The sequence below is a fragment of the Myotis myotis genome, unplaced genomic scaffold (genome assembly GCF_014108235.1).
Source record: "Myotis myotis isolate mMyoMyo1 unplaced genomic scaffold, mMyoMyo1.p scaffold_m19_p_1, whole genome shotgun sequence".
In the NCBI taxonomy this organism is placed as follows: Eukaryota; Metazoa; Chordata; class Mammalia; order Chiroptera; family Vespertilionidae; genus Myotis; species Myotis myotis.
In genome coordinates, this window is record NW_023416313.1 from 84785193 (window position 1) to 84804601 (window position 19409).

At 40.6% G+C, this 19409-nt stretch overlaps 1 protein-coding gene, 1 non-coding gene and 1 pseudogene across 12 annotated transcripts in view; all 3 read right to left on the reverse strand.

Moving 5' to 3' along the window:
- Positions 1–2258: 2258 nt before the first annotated feature.
- LOC118656895 lies at positions 2259–4492 on the reverse strand (annotated as a pseudogene).
- Positions 4493–10353: 5861 nt separating this feature from the next.
- SEC24B (SEC24 homolog B, COPII coat complex component) overlaps positions 10354–19409 on the reverse strand; it is a 91440-nt gene continuing 82384 nt past the window's right edge. For 9 of the 11 annotated variants that reach the window (XM_036343535.1, XM_036343516.1, XM_036343508.1 and 6 more), the window contains 7 exons: positions 18313–18423; positions 16550–16725; positions 15506–15643; positions 14751–14855; positions 13858–13950; positions 11471–11574; positions 10354–11228 (listed from right to left, as the gene is read on the reverse strand). In XM_036343535.1, coding sequence (XP_036199428.1) covers positions 11114–11228; positions 11471–11574; positions 13858–13950; positions 14751–14855; positions 15506–15643; positions 16550–16725; positions 18313–18423 — 842 coding nt within the window. In that variant the 3' untranslated portion in view covers positions 10354–11113. Of the gene's footprint in view, positions 11229–11470; positions 11575–13857; positions 13951–14748; positions 14856–15505; positions 15644–16549; positions 16726–18312; positions 18424–19409 lie in introns of those variants that run through there. The other 2 variants (XM_036343526.1, XR_004973301.1) reach the window with 2 other exon arrangements.
- LOC118661585 lies at positions 16294–16492 on the reverse strand. Its single transcript, XR_004969376.1, has one exon. It is a non-coding gene; the product is annotated as a small nucleolar RNA SNORA73 family (small nucleolar RNA).

The following is a 19409-nucleotide window of genomic DNA, read 5'->3' on the forward strand; positions in this document are numbered from 1 at the left end:
CTAGAAGAATGTACGGCTTCACTCACAAAGAGGATTTCCCTTGGCCACTAGACTAATACCATAGCAGTGTAGTTGGTGCCAGCGTTTTGTCTTAAAAGCAGGTTCTGCTTTTCTTCCTGAGTTGGCTAATCATCAGGACAGAGGTGTGAATGGAGGGAAGTTGGCAATGCAGCAGGGCTGGCTGCCATGGGTCTGAGTCACCTGCTCATGCAACTTACCTCAGGACCAGCTGAGCCTGGTATCTTATCTGCTAATTGCGTTTAATGATAGACCATTGCTGGGCATGCTCAACTTTACCGTCCGGCTCACACTGGCCAGTTCAGATCATAAGGGCACTTGGTAGCTTGTAGTGGACAGCTCAGTAGCAATCTAGGAGCTGTTCTCAAAAACAGAAAAGTTTTTTGCAGAAGAGGATATGGCTGTTCTCCAAAACCCTAGTGAGGTCTGTAATTCTGTTTTAGCAATGAAAGTATAATAATTTTATTATTTTTTAAAATATGTTTTTGTTGATTTTAGAAAGAGAGGAAGGGAGAGGGCTAGAGAGATAGAAACATCGATTGGCTGCCTCCTGCATGACCCCTACCAGGGACTAAGTCTGCAACCTGGGCATGTGCCCTGATGGGGAATCGAACTGGTGACCTCTTGGTTCCTGGGTTGACGCTCAACCACTGATCCACATTGGCTGGACTAATCATTTTATTTCTACCAAAATATATTTAAAAATCTAGTTAAAGAAAACTAGACAACTGAAGTGTAAATATAAGCACATATTCATCATTGTACAATAATCAAATTATCTACAATCTAAATAGCTAGAACTAAAATAATATGAAAAAAGCAGCAAAAACCAAGAACATCTCCAATCAGTGATGATACACTCATAAGAAAATGCTATAGTATTGATTTTGTCTGACAGACAAATATCTATGAGGTAGTATCTGTATATGCATTTAGGGGAATTTTTGCAAAATTATAAGCCTTGTATATGCTAACACTGATTTTCATTTGTGAATACAAATTTTTACAATCCTTAACAACTCATTTAGTAGGTTACTAGGAATGCTTTTTGGCCCCCAAAATGAAAATCTACAGAATTGTGCATTACTAATAGTAACTGTAAGATAATAGAAAAGATATACATATATAGGTCTCTGCCTTCGGTTCCTGGCACAGAGTTCTAAAACCCTTGTAATTTCTTACTAGTAAGTGATCAGAGCACTAGGAACATCTCTTGCTCTAATGAGGCAACTCTGGGTGAGCTCCTGGGTGGGGGCTGGTCACCAGGAAGAATAAGCCATGATTGGAAGCTTGGAATTTTCAGTCCTACCTGCCCCCATTCTCCAGAGAGGGGAGAGGGGATGAAAATGGAGTTGATAACTGATGTCAATGTGAAGAAGCCACCATGAAATCCCAAAACTATGGGTTTCAGAGTGAAGTATGGTAGCAATCATCTCAGGTAAAAACTATAGTTTAACTTTAACCCTGCTGTTTGGTTTCTGTACTTGTTTGCTTGCTAAAATAATAGAAAATTTAATTTTCTGAATTATATAAATCACCCCATTTGATTAAATACCCTATTGGTTGTAATGTGAATATCCTATTGGTTGTGGTCATACTGGTCTTAGAAAGCACATTTTCCTTTACCTGGGAAGGACAGCACAATTATCCCAAGGTCAGAGGGCTCCAGTTAATGTGTCCCTGTTGACTCAGTGTTCCGGAGACCCAAAAACTGTAATTTAGATAACATGCTTAAGTCTGACCAGGTTCCTCATTCCAGACCCCAGGGCTCTAGATAATGTGTTTCTGTCAATTCAGTGATCCGGAGACCCAAAACTATAATTTAGATAACATGCTGCTTCTACTTCTGTAAACTGCTTTTTTGCGAACCAGGTTCCTCATTCCAAACCTTGGGATGTAATCAATATCTTTGTGATTTTTGCCTATATAAATCTGGTATTGTGGCCATCTTATCATTCTGAGATCTGGGAGAGCGAAGTGCCCCATCATAGTCCCAGATTTGCAACAAATGTGACTCTTTTTTTTTTTTTTTTAATATATTTTATTGATTTTATACAGAGAGGAAGGGAGAGAGATAGAGAGTCAGAAACATCGATGAGAGAGAAACATCGACCAGCCGCCTCCTGCACATCCCCCACCGGGGATGTGCCCGCAACCCAGGTACATGCCCTTGACCGGAATCGAACCTGGGACCTTTCAGTCCGCAGGCCGACGCTCTATCCACCGAGCCAAACCGGTTTCGGCAACAAATGTGACTCTTTAATTCGACTTCTTGAGGTGTCCTTGTGTGATTCGCGGGGTACATTACAACAAGAGCTTCCAGGCTGGTGAACACATCCACAGCAGGTGGTGACATACCCAGCTCCACGAGGACAGAAGCTCCTGCACTCAGGACCCTCCCAGACCTCGTCCTGTCTCTCTTCATCTGGCTGTACATCTGTACCCTTTATTCAACACTCTAGTAAATTAATTAAACCTGAAGTTGGGGGCCTTGAAACCCCTGATCTAGAGCCAGTTGGTCAGAAGCACAGGCAACAAACCTGCTCTTGCAACTGGCATCTGAAGTGGGAGCAGTGGTGTGGGATTGTCGGCCTGTGGGATCAGATGCTATCTTCAGATAGTGGCAGAATCGAGTTGAATTGTAGGCCACTCAGCTGGTGTCACAGAGTTGCTTGGTGTAGGTCAAGTCCCCACATATCTGGTGTGTGAACTGTTGTGAATGTGGTAGTGAGTAAGAGAAAAAACAGGAGGTAGACTAAACTACCTCGCTTGCAAACCTTTCAAAGGTGGCTGTGTGTGATCTGACCCCAGGCAGGCATCCTTCTGCCCCTCATTTGCAGACATCCAGACTATTTTGTCCTCGCCTAGCCCAAGGCTGAGCTCAAGCCAAGCTTTCGCTTTTGGATCAGCTTATGACACATCAGAAGGCAATGCACTAAGAGCCTCTTGTGGCCTGGAGTCACGGCTACCTCCCCCTCAGGCCATATACACACATACTTCCTGCCCACTTGTTTCATGCGAAGTGCCACTTCTCATAGGTACTGTAAGAAGGCAGAGAGGAGGAAGAGACCCAATTTTCTGGTTGAAACAGATTGTGTCTAAATTCAGGGACAAGAGTAAATTATAAAATACCTACCTGTTTTATTTTTCAGGTCTGTTTCACGTGCCACATAAAGCTTGCTATTGTTTTTAGTAGCCTGTCTTCTGTCAGTTATGAGTGATTCCATCTAAATAATGTCTGCAGTGTTTTCATTTTTTTTTTTTTTTTGCCTTTTAAACAGGCAAATCCTTCTCTGGCAGATTAGGCTTTATCTAATTTTTCTTCTGATTCCATTTTATTGACTTATCCACGTGAAGAACTGGGCTTAATGGTCTGCTGTCTCTAATATTACTTTTTAATATTTTCAAAAGTTACTTTGAATAGGACTCATATGTATATTAGGAGGTTTTCACATCACCTGGGATACTTTTTTTTTTTTTTCCAAATCAATACAAAGCTTTATTACATCTTTAAATGTCGTAAATAAGTGTGACAAATCAATTGGCACCTTGGTGTTTCTATAGCTGGACAACTTATATCTGATTCCTCAGCCTGCTGAACTGTTCCTTTTTTCAGTAACGCAGATACCATCCAAAAATTTTCTAGTATCCTTATTTTTAACTGTTGTGGCTTGCTGAATCAAAGCAGCTGAATTTGATGCGAGTTCAATGTCGTTTCCTTCAAGAATCAACTCATCTTTCTGGGCCTGAGACTGAACAAGCAGCTCCTGACCTCATCCAAACTCGGTGGATGTATTTTTCACCCAAACATTTCTGAATTCAACAAGAAAACCATTCTCCTGAATACCTGTGACCATGTTGATGGGGAAATGAACATACGCTGACTTCACTTTGTAAGGGAAGCCCAGTATAACACCCTTGATCATGTTCTGTGCATGACTCTGTAGTGTGAACTGTGGCCAATTCCTTTCTACTTCCCCAGCATTTGTCAACCCGGAACCTCTTCTTTTTCTTTCCAAGGAGACTGAGTTCTACAGTGAGGTGGTTGAAGTCCCCCTCAGGGTGCCTCTGGGGCCTTTCACAATAACTGTGCGTCCCTTCAGAGTGATGCCCATGTTTTCTGGGATGTGCACAGTCCAACTGCTGAGAGTGGTCTTCATCCTCGCAGTAGATGCGGCAAAGAGCACCTGGGGTACTCTTACAATATGTACCTCTGGTCAACCTCCGACCTGGAAATGTTCATCCCATTCCCACAGTGAGCTCTGAGAACCACGGGCTTTGATGACAATTTCAGATAATTGAAAGCAGGCTCACAGGCCTCCTGGTAAGCATGACCCTTCTGGTCACTCTGCTTCACAAAGCAAATGATTGGAGACTTGTCCCATGGGGCGGCAAAGAGACTGATTACCCATCACCCATCAGGATTAATCTCATCATGCCCACATTCTGGTAAAGTCAGTCTCCACATACTCTGAAACAGCTCTCTTCTGCAGACACTAACTCCCTTGAAAACCTTTCAAGGGTGGCTGTTTTTTGTGTTTTATATCAGTATATATATATATATATATATATATATATATATATATATATATATAATAGAGGCCCGGTGCACAAAAATTTGTGCACTTGGGGGGGGGGGGGTCCCTCAGCCCGGCCTGTGCCCTCTCGCAGTCTGGGACCCCTCGGAAGATAACGCCCTGCTGGCTTAGGCCTGCTTCCGGGTGGCAGAGGGCAGGCCCAATCCCTAGGTGGAGCCCCTGGTCGGGCTCAGAGCAGGGCTGATTGGGGAGTTGGGGCGCCGCCCCCTGTCATGCACAGAGCAGGGAGGATTGGGAGGTTGCGATGCCACCCTCAGTCACGCTCAGGGTAGGGCCGATTAGGGGGTTGGGGCACCACCCCCGTCACACTCAAGGCAGGGTCGATGGGGAGGTTGCGGCGCCACCCCTTGTCACGCACAGAGCAGGGCCGATCAGGGGGTTGGGGCGCTGCCCCCTGTCACACACAGACCAGGGCCCATCAGGGGGGTTGGGGCTCCGTACCCTGTCATGCACAGAGCAGGTTCAATCAGGGGGTTGGGGAGCTCCCCCCTGTCACACACAGAGCAGGACCCATCAGGAGGTTGAGGAGCTCCCCGCTGTCACTCACAGAGTAGGGCCAATAGGGGAGTTGGGGCACTGCCCCGTCACACACAGAGCAGGGCGGATCAGGGGGTTGGGGCCCCACCCTCTATCACCCACAGAGCAGGGCCGATCAGGGGGTTGGGGCGCCACCACTCTCACACTCAGGGCAGGGCCGATGGGGAGGTTATGGCTCTACCCCGTCACACACAGAGCAGGGCCCGGTGGAGGGGGGGCGGGTTGGGGCGCCGCACCCTGTCACACACAGAGCAGGGCCGATCAGGGGGTTGGGGCGCCGCAGCCTGTCACACACAGAGCCACAGGGCGATCAGGGGGTGGGGGTGCTCCCCCATATCAGGCACAGAACAGGGCTGATCAGGAGGTTGGGGCGCCTTCCCCTGTCACGAACAGAGCAGGGCGGATAGGGAGGTTGTGGCCCTGCCCCCTGTCACACACAGAGCTGCAGGGAAATCAGGGGGTTTGGGCGCTTCCCCGGCACACTGATCCCGGCGCCGGGAGGCATATTACCCTTTTACTATATAGGATAGAGGCCTGGTGCATGGGTGGGGCTGGCTGGTTTGCCCTGAAGGGTGTCCTGGATCAGGGTGGGGGTCCCCACTGGGGTGCCTGGCCAGCCTGGATGAGGGGATGATGGCTGTTTGCAGCTGGTCACACACCCTTCAGGGTGGGGGTCCCCACTGGGGTGCCTGGCCAGTCAGGGTGAGGGGCTGAGGGCTGTTTTCAGGCTGACGGGTGACTGAAGCTCCCAACTGCTCCTTTTTTTCTTTTTTTTTTTATTCTGGGCCAGCTTTAGCTCTGGCTCCAGCTCTGAGGCCTCTGCTGCTGAAAGCAGGTATCTGGTTTGTTTGGGTTCTATAATCGAAACAATGTGTAACTCCAGCTCTGAGATCCTGGCTTGCTGAAAGCAGATTTCTGGGGTTTTGTTTAGCTTCTATATTTGTAACAATGTTTCAAACTGCAAGCTCAGAGGCCGGCAAGGCAGGCGGGGAACATTGGTTTCCTCCGTCACTGAAGCAAGCAAGCCTCATGTTAGCTTCCAGCTGCCTGGCTGCCGGCCGCCATCTTGGCTGGCAGTTAATTTGCATATCTCCCTGATTAGCCAATGGGAAGGGTAGCGGTCCTACGCTAATTACCATGATTCTCTTTTATTAGATAGGATATATATATATATATATATATATATATATATATATGTATAGTTTTTTTTCTTTTTAATATATTTTTATTGATTTCAGAGAGGGAGAGGGAGAGATAGAAACATCAATGATGAGAATCATTGATTGGCTGCCTTCTGCATACTCCACATTGGGGATCAAGCATGTGCCCTGACTGGGAATCGAACTGTGACCTCCTGGTTCATAGGTCGACGCTCAACCACTGAGCCATGCCAACTGGGCTAGGTTGACTGTGTTTGATATCAGACCCCAGGCAGGCATCCCTCTGGTCATTTGTAGACATCCAGACTATTTTTTCCTTGCCTACCTCCGGTTCTGAGCTCATGTCATTGGCCCACATAATATCCCATCCCCATAAGCCCATGTACACAGCCCCATAGGCCCTCAGTGCTGCTACTCTCCAGTCATTTTTCTTGGCAATTTTAATGGTCAAAGAAATGACCCAGAAAAAAGACGGAACGGAGATCACCCAGAACCACAAGAAAGCTGGCTGAGGGGAAATTCTTCAACTAGAAGGAAAGAGAACAGCATACCGAGACTCAGAGGAGGCGCAGTGCGGAAAATACAAAGGTGCGGAGGTGCGCGGAACAGGCTGGTGGCTGAGGGTGCGGTTGCCGTTTTCAATTGGGAGGGAGGCTCAGGCCCCGAGCTCCAGTTCTGGGCGAGTCTCTAGGGACCCAGACTCAAACGGGAGAAGCGGGACTGTCTGGCATCGGTCGGAACGCGAGGGCAGCTTTCTCTCCGAGGTTTGCAGCGGTTGCTGGGACACTGAGAGGCAAAGCCTCTGGAGACGGGACTGAGAGCAGCCATAACTGCTCGCTCCATCTGCCCTGTTGATCCCCTGGGACCCGTCCTGCCCAAGGCCTGCACAGAGGCATTTGCTGGTTAGCCTCAGGCAAAGGCTAGATTAGCACCTCCCTAGAGGACAGAAGTTTTCCCACTGCAGACACAGCTGACTCTCACAGCCAGTTGGCCTGGAGGTCAAATCCCCCCAGTATTAACTACAACAAGACTGCGCACAAAGACCACTAGGGGGTGCACCAAGAAAGCATAAAAAAAATGCGGAAACAAAGAAACAGGACAAAATTGTCAATGGAAGATATAGAGTTCAGAACCACACTTTTAAGGTCTCTCAAGAACTGTCTAGAAGCCGCCGATAAACTTAATGAGATCTACAAGAAATCTAATGAGACCCTTGATGTTATGATAAAGAACCAACTAGAAATTAAGCATACACTGACTGAAATAAAGAATACTATACAGACTCCCAACAGCAGGTCAGAGGAGAGCAAGAATCAAGTCAAAGATTTGAAATGCGAAGAAGCAAAAAACACCCAACTGGAAAAGCAAAATGAAAAAGAATCCGAAAATATGAAGACAGTGTAAGCAGCCTCTGGGACAGCTTCAAGCGTACCAACATCAGAATTATAGGGGTGCCAGAAGATGAGAGAGAGCAAGATATTGAAAACCTATTTGAAGAAATAATGACAGAAAACTTCCCCTACCTGGTGAAAGAAATAGACTTACAAGTCCAGGAAGCGCAGAGAACCCCAAACAAAAGGAATCCAAGGAGGACCACACCAAGACATATCATAATTAAAATGCCAAGAGCAAAAGACAAAGAGAGAATCTTAAAAGCAGCAAGAGAAAGAAACTCAGTTACCTACAAGGGAATACCCATACGACTGTCAGCTGATTTCTCAACAGAAACTTTGCAGGCCAGAAGGGAGTGGCAAGAAATATTCAAAGTGATGAATGCCAAGAACCTACAACCAAGATGACTTTATCCAGCAAAGCTATCATTCAGAATTGAAGGTCAGATAAAGAGCTTCACAGATAAGGAAAAGGAGTTCATCACCACCAAACCAGTATTATATGAAATGCTGAAAGGTATCCTTTAAGAAGAGGAAGAAGAAGAAAAAGGTAAAGATACAAATTATGAACAACAAATATGCATCTATCGACAAATGAATCTAAGAATCAAGTGAATAAATAATCTGATGAACAGAATGAACTGTTGATTATAATAGAATCAGGGACATAGAAAGGGAATGGACTGACTATTTTTGGGGGGGAAAGGGGTGTGGGAGATGCAGGAAGAGACTGGACAAAAATCGTGCACCTATGGATGAGGACAGTGGGTGGGGAGTGAGGGCGGAGGGTGGGGTGGGAACAGGAAGGAGGGGAGTTATGGGGGGGGGGAAGAGGAACAAATGTAATAATCTGAACAATAAAGATTTAACAAAAAATAAATGCATATGATGTCCTACTTAAAAAAAAAAAAAATGACCCAGCTAAAACCCTTATTCTAAGTTCTGACCTCCTCACCTCCAGTCATCTTTCACAGCACCTCAACTACCCACTCCCAGACATACCCTAGATCTAATAATTACCAATATCTAAATTTCCTCTAAACCTCAATTTCCAGCATCCCATAGCCTGAGCTCCAGTTCCTGAGCTTTTTTTTTTTTTTTTTTTACCTCAACAGGACCTCTAAACTATTAAGCCCACCCCATTTTCTCTATCCATCACTTATTTTATGGCCCTTTTACTTAAATGAGTCATTCCCTTGCTCCTCAGTTTTTTGTAGCAACCCTGCTTACATCCAACTCTGCACTCAGCAGCTGAATGTGGCTGGAGGCAAGAGGCACAGCTATGCTAACTGGCTTCACTTTTAAGTTCATGACTCATATCCCAAGATAGGCCCTGCTTGACAATTGTAATTCATGCCACTAGTCAGTTCAATGTCTCCCTCTCCTAGGAGACCATTTCTCAGGGGATAGCTCCGCCTTTTCCACAGAGAAAACAAGGGCAGCCGGAGGAGCCTTGCACATTCACCTACCACAGATCCCCGTGCTTGGATGGCCCCTCTTCCAGATATCCACGTGTTTTAGTCTCTGCTCAACTGCCACCTTTTCAGAGGACCGTCTCTGGTTACTATAAAATAAAGTATTCTTGATTCCCCTACCCAGCTTTCTTTTTCTTCACAGCATTCATCACACTTGACATACTAAATGTACTATGTTCCCCAGTCCTCACCACCCTCGCTCTAAAGTGTAAGCATTGAGAAAGTGGGATTTTTATCTGTCTTATGCCTAAAACAATATCTGACAAGTTTTAAGTGCTTTTAAATAGCTACTGAATGGCAAACAAAATATCCAAAGACAAAAGATTTTTGTCTTTCTTAAAATAGAAACATTACACTTTTCATTATAAAATTACAATATTTAGTTGCCCTTAAAGTGCTATAGTTTTTTCTCATGTTCAGTAAGATTCTCTCTTGCTAGAAGCAGAGTGGTATAGGAACAAGTACAGTTCTGGATGGAGGTGGAAGTGAGGTGGTAGTAGGCGGTGAGTGGGGAGAACATTTGGCTTTTACTCTTAGCTCTGTCACTAATTAGTAATGTCATTTAGGGTGAGTCATTTAACCTCTCAGTTGCCTGAGGGAATGGGAGATAGTATTTTTATTTTCATCCAAAGAAAAGAGATCCATTAAGTACAAAAGCCATAAAAATCATTCACCACACACACCAAAAGCATTTTTTTTTCTTCCAAAGTTCATTGATGGGACTTTCAAGTGTACAAAATAAAATTTCATCCCACAAAATAATATGGAGCATTAACAGTTTTTACAGTATGTAAGCAATTAGTAAATGATTTTTTTCAGTAGGATAGATTCTCAAAATTCAAGATGGTAATCTTAAAGTCAATGAAATAGGATACACACGTTATGAAAATTTTCTTGATGTGAATTTGCAGAAAAAAGTGCCTCTAGTTTAATTGAGAAAGACAAATTAAGATTATACTTAATCAATAACCATATGTATTTTGAGAGTAACATTCCTTTTCAGAACCTAAACAAAGTAGTTGGTAAGGTGCACAAATGAATAAAACTTACTGATTCACTATCATTCCATTTTCCCCAAGTAGTGAACTCAGTATATCCTATATGTAAAAACAAAACACCTAAAAACCCATCTACTTCCCTCCCCTCACAAAAAAAAACACACCACCAAACCACATTGTCAAGCAAAATATTTTTAATTAGTAGGCTGATCATAAATAAATCCACATAAAAGATTTAACAGAATTACAAAGAGTTTGTGTTTCTTCTGTGGACTCAATTCATAATACGCATTAGTCAACCTCATTCTCTAACTGCGACAAAGAGTTGTCATCCAACAATGCAGCACAGTTATAGCAATTCATATTCTGTAGTTACATTTTTACACTTTCTTTACAAATGTAACATTTATGTACATTATGTATATATTTTTCCTATAGTTCATGTACTGAAACTCTATTGTTTTTACAGGGAAAATATTGAATTCATTTAATGAATACGAATCATTCCTTGTTAAAAATTCATATAAATAACATGGTGCCCACTGCCTTTTGGCATTTCTTATCAGAGTTCCAGTCCAGAAATGTCATATTAACTACAAAAAAAAAGTTACCTAATTTTACATTATGACCTATCATCCACATTAGCTAAATGAATGTGCTGGCTTGCAATGAACAGAGCACTGAACTGCTGTACTAGTGGAAATGTGTGGAAACCAACTCAAAATATACCTGGTGAAACAGTATCATCATTACCATTAATTCAGGCTGAGAGAATCTGCCAAGTTCTTTCTTCCTCTTTACCTTTTGCCTCAGATAGGGTGCTATGCTATGCATTGTGCCTTGTAACAACAAATGCCTTCATTTCAAATTTCCAATGGGCTTCTCTGGCAGATTAGGCTTTATCTAATTTTTCTTCTGATTCCATTTTATTCCACTTCACTTACAAATCTGTTGCTGAATGTGAAGCAAAAATTCATAGTAAGAGAATGCAGCTTCTGTCCGGTCTTCAATCAAATGTTGGAAAAACTCTGTTTTGGCAGGACTCTCATCTCTGAAAAAGAGAAAAGGGTATTAACCTAAAAATCCATATTATTAACAATATTAATTACACATTTGAAAATCAATTATACATGAGGACTTAGGAAAATGAAACATAAAGGATAGTATTCAATAACAACATTCTACCACTATATTATAGTTTGATAATATTTTAAATTTGCTGTGAAGACAAGCAATTTTACATAAATTGCACAGGACAGGACAATTTTATAGTTAAGTTATAGAAGTACTTACTTTACCACGTGAAGAACTGGGCTTAATGGTCTGCAGTCTCTAAGCCAAGTTATAAAGGATCTGGTTCTTTCTGATGAAAGTGTATCTAGCTCTGGAAGATGTGTCTGGTAACAGAAATATAATTAGGAAATTACTTCCTTTCTCATAGACTTCAGTACTATTAGAACTAAATCATGACTCTCACTACCACCAATCAACTGCCAGCACTTCATACCCAGCCCCAACAGGAGCAACCAAACAAATGAACTTTAAATTGCTAGCAAGTTTGTTTATATATTTCTGAATAAGTCAATAAAACATTCTATATAATAAAAGGTTAATAAGCAAATTGACTAAACAGCGGAATGACTGGTTGCTATGACACGCACTGACCACCAGGGGGCAGACACTCAACACAGGAGCTGCCCCCTGGTGGTCAGTGCGCTCCCACAGAGAAAGTGCCACTGAGTCAGAAGCTGGGTTCATGGCTGGCAAGCACAGCTGGGGTGGTGGAAGCCTCTCCCACCTCCTCAGCAGCGCTAAGGATGTCTGACTGCTGGCATGTCTGACTGTTCTGAACTGTGAAAGGGCGCACGAATTTCGTGCACCAGACCTCTAGTGTTTAATAATAAGTAAGATACTGACATTTTACGTGTATGTTAAGACCTAAAAAGTTTATTCTTTTGTATATATGAATTTTTTTCCCAAAGCTAACTTAATAATGCACTAAATAATTCAAAGTATATAGTATGTAAAAGATTTAAATAGAAAAGTTTGGGTTAGCTATATTTGTATTTTATCTCAACATTTAAAAAGTAAAAGAACAGAAAACATTTCTGTTTTAATATGCATTTCCCCAGATATTTGTATTTAATGCCACAAGCGTGTGTACAAAAACATACTTTTATGAATAAATCTATGGGAAATATTCTTTGGAGTAGAAAAATTTACTGTATCATAAACTATGTGATTTTAATTATAACAGATATTGCCAAATACTCTCCCAAAATACGTAAAATATACACTACAATCTAGTTTTTGATAGGCCTGTTGACCTATACCCCCTGCACTACTGCCTATTATTAAACTTAAAATCTTTGCCAATCTGGTAAATAAAAGAAATGCTATGCTGTTATTTTATTTCCTTAATTATTTTCTTAATTAACCTTTACTACATTCTATTTTTCAGGAATTAGATCCATTTCTGAATTCTGTTCTGTTTACTATGCTACTATCATAGTGCTTAAATATCTACAGTTTTAAAATAACATTTACTATTTTACTTAGTAGGATTTACTTTTCATATGCTTTCCCCCTTCACTATTATTCTTTTTAAAAATATTTCCTTATTCTCATTTGTTCAGTCAATCAAACGACAGCAGAAAGTGATAAAAATTACATTGACATATTAATTTCAGGAGCAATGACATATTTACAATATCAAAGAATAAGGTAGACCTTTTTTTTTAAATCTTCACCTGAGATATGTTCAGAGATAGGAAGTGGCGGGAAGAGAGAGTGAAACATCAACTGTTCGCCTTTTGTATGCTTCCTAACCAGGGATCCAACCTGCAACCTAGGTGTGTGCCCTGACCAGAAATCGAACCCACAACCTTTTGGTGTACGGAATGATGCTCCAACCAAGGTAGGGGCAAGGTAGACCTTTTCCATAAATTAGATGCAGAGAACTGATTTCATAATCATATTTCTTTGGTATTGGTTAACACACACACAATAAAGGCCAAATGAAAAATGTTATCAGCAAAATAATTTATATCAGATATAAAACTGTGTATCAGTTCCTTAAGAAGTAAACACAGAGTTTACCATATGACCCAGAAATTCTAACCCTAGGTTATATACCCAAGAGAACTGAAAACATGTTTACAGAAACACTTGTACACAAAATGTTCATGGTAGCACTATTCACAATAGCCCCAAAGTGGCAACATCCCAGATGCCCATGAATGAATGGTTAGATATACAAAATGTGGTGTAAGCAAACAATGGATTATTACTTAGTCATATAGAAGAATGAAATACTGATATATGCTACAACATGGATGAACCTTGAAAACATTGTGAGAAATGAAAGAAGCCAAACACAAAAGGCCACATGTATGATTCCATTTATATGAAATGTCCAGAACAGGCAAATCCAGATATAGAAAGGAAATTAGTGGTTGCTGGGAAAGGAGGAGGGGAGAATTGGGAGATACGGGTTTCTTTTTGAGACTCTGAAATTAGATCCGGGGGATAGTTGTACAATATTATGAGTATACTAAAAACTAATGAATTGTACACTTTAAATGGTTAAAAACTGAATCTTATGTGTATTTTATCTCAATAAAAAACATTTCAAACAAACAAGCACATACAAAGTTAATGCTGTATAAAACCCCACTGACCATTTTCTGTGGTATTGATGCAAAATTAGGACACCCAAGCACATCCTCTATGAAGTTGTTGTCACAGCTTTTTCCAACCCAAATGTAAAAAACCTAGAAACAAAAAACCAGATATTAAAATTCCTTAATCAGAAACACATTAGTTTATTTTCTCAAAATTATCAAGAATAAAAGAGGTAAAATATTCTATTTCAAATAAAGCAGAAACATAAAGTAAACAGGAAATAGAATTGTACATTTAGAATCTACACCCAGGAATCGTAAGAGTATTTCATATCTTCTTTGCTTAAACTTCAAAGTTTCCCATAAAATATATCTCACCTTCTCCCTTCCCCCATATGAATGTAACGTTTTCACCAGGATAACTGGCTCACAGTATTTCCTTGCCACTATTTCAATGACTGTCTCTATTATTTTCACTAATGTGCTCTCCCATGCCCTCTCCATGGCTATTGGAATCCTTTTCCTGCTCATAAGGTATCATTTATGAAGCCAACGTGACCATTCTAACACCCTTCACCACTACTCTGCCCAGTGACTTCTCCTGAACTCCTAATCATTAATGGCATTTCTAACAACGGATATAAATTGTGCTAGACAAATTTGAGGTCCATTTGAATTTATGATTCTAATGATAAAATCCTTGAAAACAGGAACTTTGCTCTGTATCAAATATACATAATCTAGGACAGCAAATAATCCATGATAATAACATTTATTAATCTATAATAAAATAATACTCAACTAGAAAAGTCTAACATGTATTGACCTCTTGTGCCAGTTACCAATGTACTGCCTCTTAGCTCCTAATCCACCTTCCACTGACTAATCTGGGCCCTGTGTTCCTCCTTTTGTTGAAACAGTGTTAGGCTTTGTCAGGAGAGGATGCTTACACAGCCACAGTCCATAAGGAAAGCACCTTCTCTTGTCAGCTTCTCTGCAGACAATTTTTGAAGAGGTGGCTGAGGTACGACCCTGTCATTAACATGTATTGCACCCTGAAACAAAAACAGATGGATTGTGAATGAGCTGACACTGCTATAGCACAGTTTGGAAGCTAATGGCCACCAACTCTTTATGAAAATACGGAAAATGACACCTGAGGATTTTGTAGGATGCAAAAAATTATTGATACTCAATATTACCTTGACTGTAGAATCAAGACACTCAGATGTATTCAAATTAAAAAGAGAGAAACACAAATACATAAAACAATCTGCCCATTTCCTTCCATTTGGGGATCAGGATATATTAAATGTATGACTATTAAATCTGCTGCAAAGCAAGTTCCAATTTACAATATAATAAAAATTGCACTCTGATCATATCAGAAACAGTCAATGTCTATAAAATATATACAGAAATGTCCAGTCTACAACTTGGCTTTATAATAAATATTATAAGCAATCCCACAAAAAGAAATTACTTCCCACATGAAACTATTTTTGAAAATTCCATAACCACAGATAATACCAGATAGTACTATTGTCTAATCAAATCCATAGTGTCCTTAATTAATGCATTAATAGCAGAAGGAAAAAATGGATTTAAAAATTGTTAATAAAGGCATTGCTATCTTACCAATGGAATCAAGACATTCAAAAACATTTAAATTTAAAAATTTCAAATGTACTAAAAGAAATCATACCTCATCTATCAATCTGTCTATCCTGTATAAGTTGGGATGAATCATTTTCATTAGGTGAACAAGTGGCTGACACTTTATTTGACACATGGCATATACACGATCATCCAGGCGTGTGCTTGTACCAGTTCTAAATGCTTTCTACATTAAAAAAAAAAAAAAGACAAAAATTTCAACATAAATATAATAGACAAATATTAAAACAAATATATGCAATAAACAAACAAACAAACATATACCATCATCATGGAAAAAGCATGGCTTTCAAATCAGACAAACCTAGATTCTATTTTCTACTCTGACATTTAATAGAAAGGTATGTGAGCAAGTTACTTAGCTTCTCAAAGCTATGTTATCATCATCAACAAAGCAGGAAAAATGATACTCACCTCTCTCAGTTGCTGTAAGTTAAGAGGCTATGTATCTAACATCTATTATGTTGCCCGAGGCATGAAAAGATGTTCAATGAGTATTAATCTTTCCCCAAGTCTCTGTCCAGAAGCACACCATTTTGGAGGCTGCTCCCACATATTGAAGAGTAAGGGCATAGGGTCTCACAACAGTCATCATGTATCTATATACCTCAACTTTCCGGTGATCTTTTCCTGTTCTTCTAAACTTTTCCAATGGTAAACTACATAATCCTCTAATTAAATATTTTTTTAACCCAGAAACCTAGATTTCATTTCTTCACTTATGTATCGAGAATTTTATTTATTATTATTATTATTATTATAAAAAATTGTTTTATTGCTTAAAGTATTACAAAGAGGAGAATTTTATTTTTTTTTAGATGTTTCCTTCATGGTTTGTCTCCTCAGTCATTGTCCACAAGACTCTGAGAAGCTGTAAGAATATGCAGGCGCAGACTCAAGGCCCGGCTTTCTCTCCAATGTTGTGGAAAGGGACTGTACATCACCGGGAGAGCCCTATGCTCCCCACCTGGACAGAGCCCCGGGGAGAGTGGCCTCCCGGGGATATCCACGTTGGATATGTATCGAGAATTTTTAAAGGCTTTATTAAATGTAATATTGTATAGAGAGCTACCTGTTTGAGAAGGGCCAAAACATAGAGAGGAAACAACTTGAGGGAGCTGGGTGCGATCAACACAGAGTGCTGTAAATTTGAGACAGTTGAGCTGTATGCAGACAATGAATCCACCACAGCATTCACTAAGGCATCTCTTGCATCTGAGAGACTTGTTGAAATGGATCGATCCACAGCTAGAAAGCAAACAAAACAAAAAGGTATTTAACCATTGGATTTCAATGAATGTTAAAAGAGATAAAAAATTGTTAATTAAATTTATTGGGGTGACTTTGCTCATTACACAATTTTTCTGAACTAAATCTGATAATCAGAACAAATCTAGATTGTTTTAAATCTTTTGGTTTTAATAGCTTTAAGTTTAAAAATAGGTAGCCACTACTGGTACTGGAAAACATGCATCATTCATCTACTTGAAGAAAGCTCTGGGGATATTTTCATTACTTAAATAGAAGTCACATGTATAAATTTTTTTTTTTTTCTGGCCAAACAATGTAAGTTCCAATAAAAAAGAAAGAACTGAAAACAAACAAACAATGGTAAGTTCTGCAATCTGAGTTATCTCTGGTGATCCTCTGAAATCTCTGCCAAAGCATTCCCAGGTCAACAAAAAAGAGGACAAATTGAACACAGGTCATTATGCAGACATTGAAAAGCCAGATGTTAGCGTGAAATCCCAAGTACATGTATTATTAAAATAGAGATAACCTACACATATGCCCAAGTATTAAAAGTAAAATTCATGGGCAATAATCAGGCTCATTTTATATGTAAATTCATCTAAAAGATAAATTCATTAAAAATAAAACACTAAGTGTTATATTAATTCCATAAAGGATTTTAAAAACTTATATACAGTAAAATGTACCTTTCCAGTATAGCTCAATGGTGGTTTATCAAACGCATAACCATGCAATCATTACCACAATCAAGATACACAACAGTGCCACCATCACCCCCAGAATATCTCGTTGTAGTAAAATGCTTCCCTGCCCCCAACCCTGAAAATCATAAGGATGATCTCTTCTTCATTCCTATGCTCTATTCACTGAGCCAGACAGGCTACAGGTAGCATTTTGAGACTAGATTCTTTTATTTAGCATAATGCATATGAGAGTCATTCATTCTGTTCATGTATCAATAATTCTTTCTTACTGAACTAGAGGCCCAGTGCATGAAAATTCATGCACTGGAGGGGGGGTCCCTCAGCCCAGCCTGCCCCCTCTCACAGTCTGGGAGCCCTCAGGGGCGGGAGGTGACCTGGCGATCAGGGGAAGGCGACGCCCCATCACACCTCTGCTGCTGCCACTGCCGGCAGCGAAAGCCTCTGCCGGCCCTGGTTACCTGAGCCTCGGGCGGCCCTGGGCGCCACCATCTTTGAGGGTGTGGCAGTCAATTAGCATACTCCTTCTTAATTGGCTGTGGGCGCTGCCATCTTTACAATGGTATGAGGGTCAATTAGCATATTCCCTCTTTATTAGGATGGTATTCCACTGTATGAATGTATCACAGTTTGTTCATATATTCATTAGCTGAAGGAAATTTGGGTTGTCACCAACTTTTAGTGATTATGAATCCTCAAAAGATTTTTAAACCAAAGAATTATTAAGAAATATAAGAACCATCCAATTCACACTGCTGTATATGAAAACAGAAAACATACACTTTTAAAATAAGGGATTTCTAGGGTAAAAAAAATGCCCAAACTTCAGTTTTTAGAATAGAAAAATGTATTTCACCTGTTCCCTCACTGTTTTACTCACCCATGTTTGCCAGAAGGCAGATGGCAGCTTGTACATCCACTCCTGCATATACGTCTGCAAGTGAACTTACCACTGGCAAACAAAGTGTATGCACTCTAATTCTCCGCTCACCTAAACAAAGTGATGAACAAATGTCATTGCAAAATATGTTAGAAAAAGAAAGAAACAAAGAGAACTGGTTAAAAAATTACTCAGGTTATTGTTTTGATCAATTAAATCTTCAACAGGATACTGAAATGTAAAAACTAAGTTTCACAGTGAATGTGTTTTAAAGAAAACTAAACACTCTCTAAATCTGAAGATATACTATGAACACATACTATGGTTTGGCTTTTATTTTAATACTAGAGGCCCAATGCATGGATTCGTGCACTGGTGGGAGCCCTTGGCCTGGCCTGCACCCTCTCGCAATCTGGGACCCCTCGGGGGATGTTGGACTGCTGGTTTTGGCCTGACCCACAGACCAGGCTGAGGGAACCTCGCTGGTGCATGAATCTGTGCAACCTGGCCTCTAGTATGCATATAAAATCTTTGGTTAATCTCTTCCTGTCTCCCTTCCCTTCTTTCCTCTGAGATTCATCAGTCTGTTCCATGTTTCCAAGCCTGTGTGTTGAGTATCTGCCCCCTGGTGTTCAGTGCACATCATAGCTACTGGTTGAATGGTTGCTTATTAGACTTTTATATATATAGATCAGGGGTCCTCAAACTACGGCCCATGGGCCACATGCAAATACAAATATTGTATTTGTTCCCGTTTTGTTTTTTTACTTCAAAATAAGATATGTGCAGTGTGCATAGGAATTTGTTCATAGTTGTTTTTTAAACTCTAGTCCGGCCCTCCAACGGTCTGAGGGACAGTGAACTGGCCCCCTGTTTAAAAAGTTTGAGGACCCCTGATATAGATCATTCATTCTAAATTATATCCAACATAATAAATAGCATGGTTTACCAGATACATATGATCCTGGGAATGCAAGTCAAAAAAGATATCATTTAAAGATTTAAAAAAGTTTAAAAAAGAAACACGCAGAACATATGTTTGACTAGCTGATGCAAATCCCATCACTTTCCACTGTATGTTCATTCTTTCTCCCCAT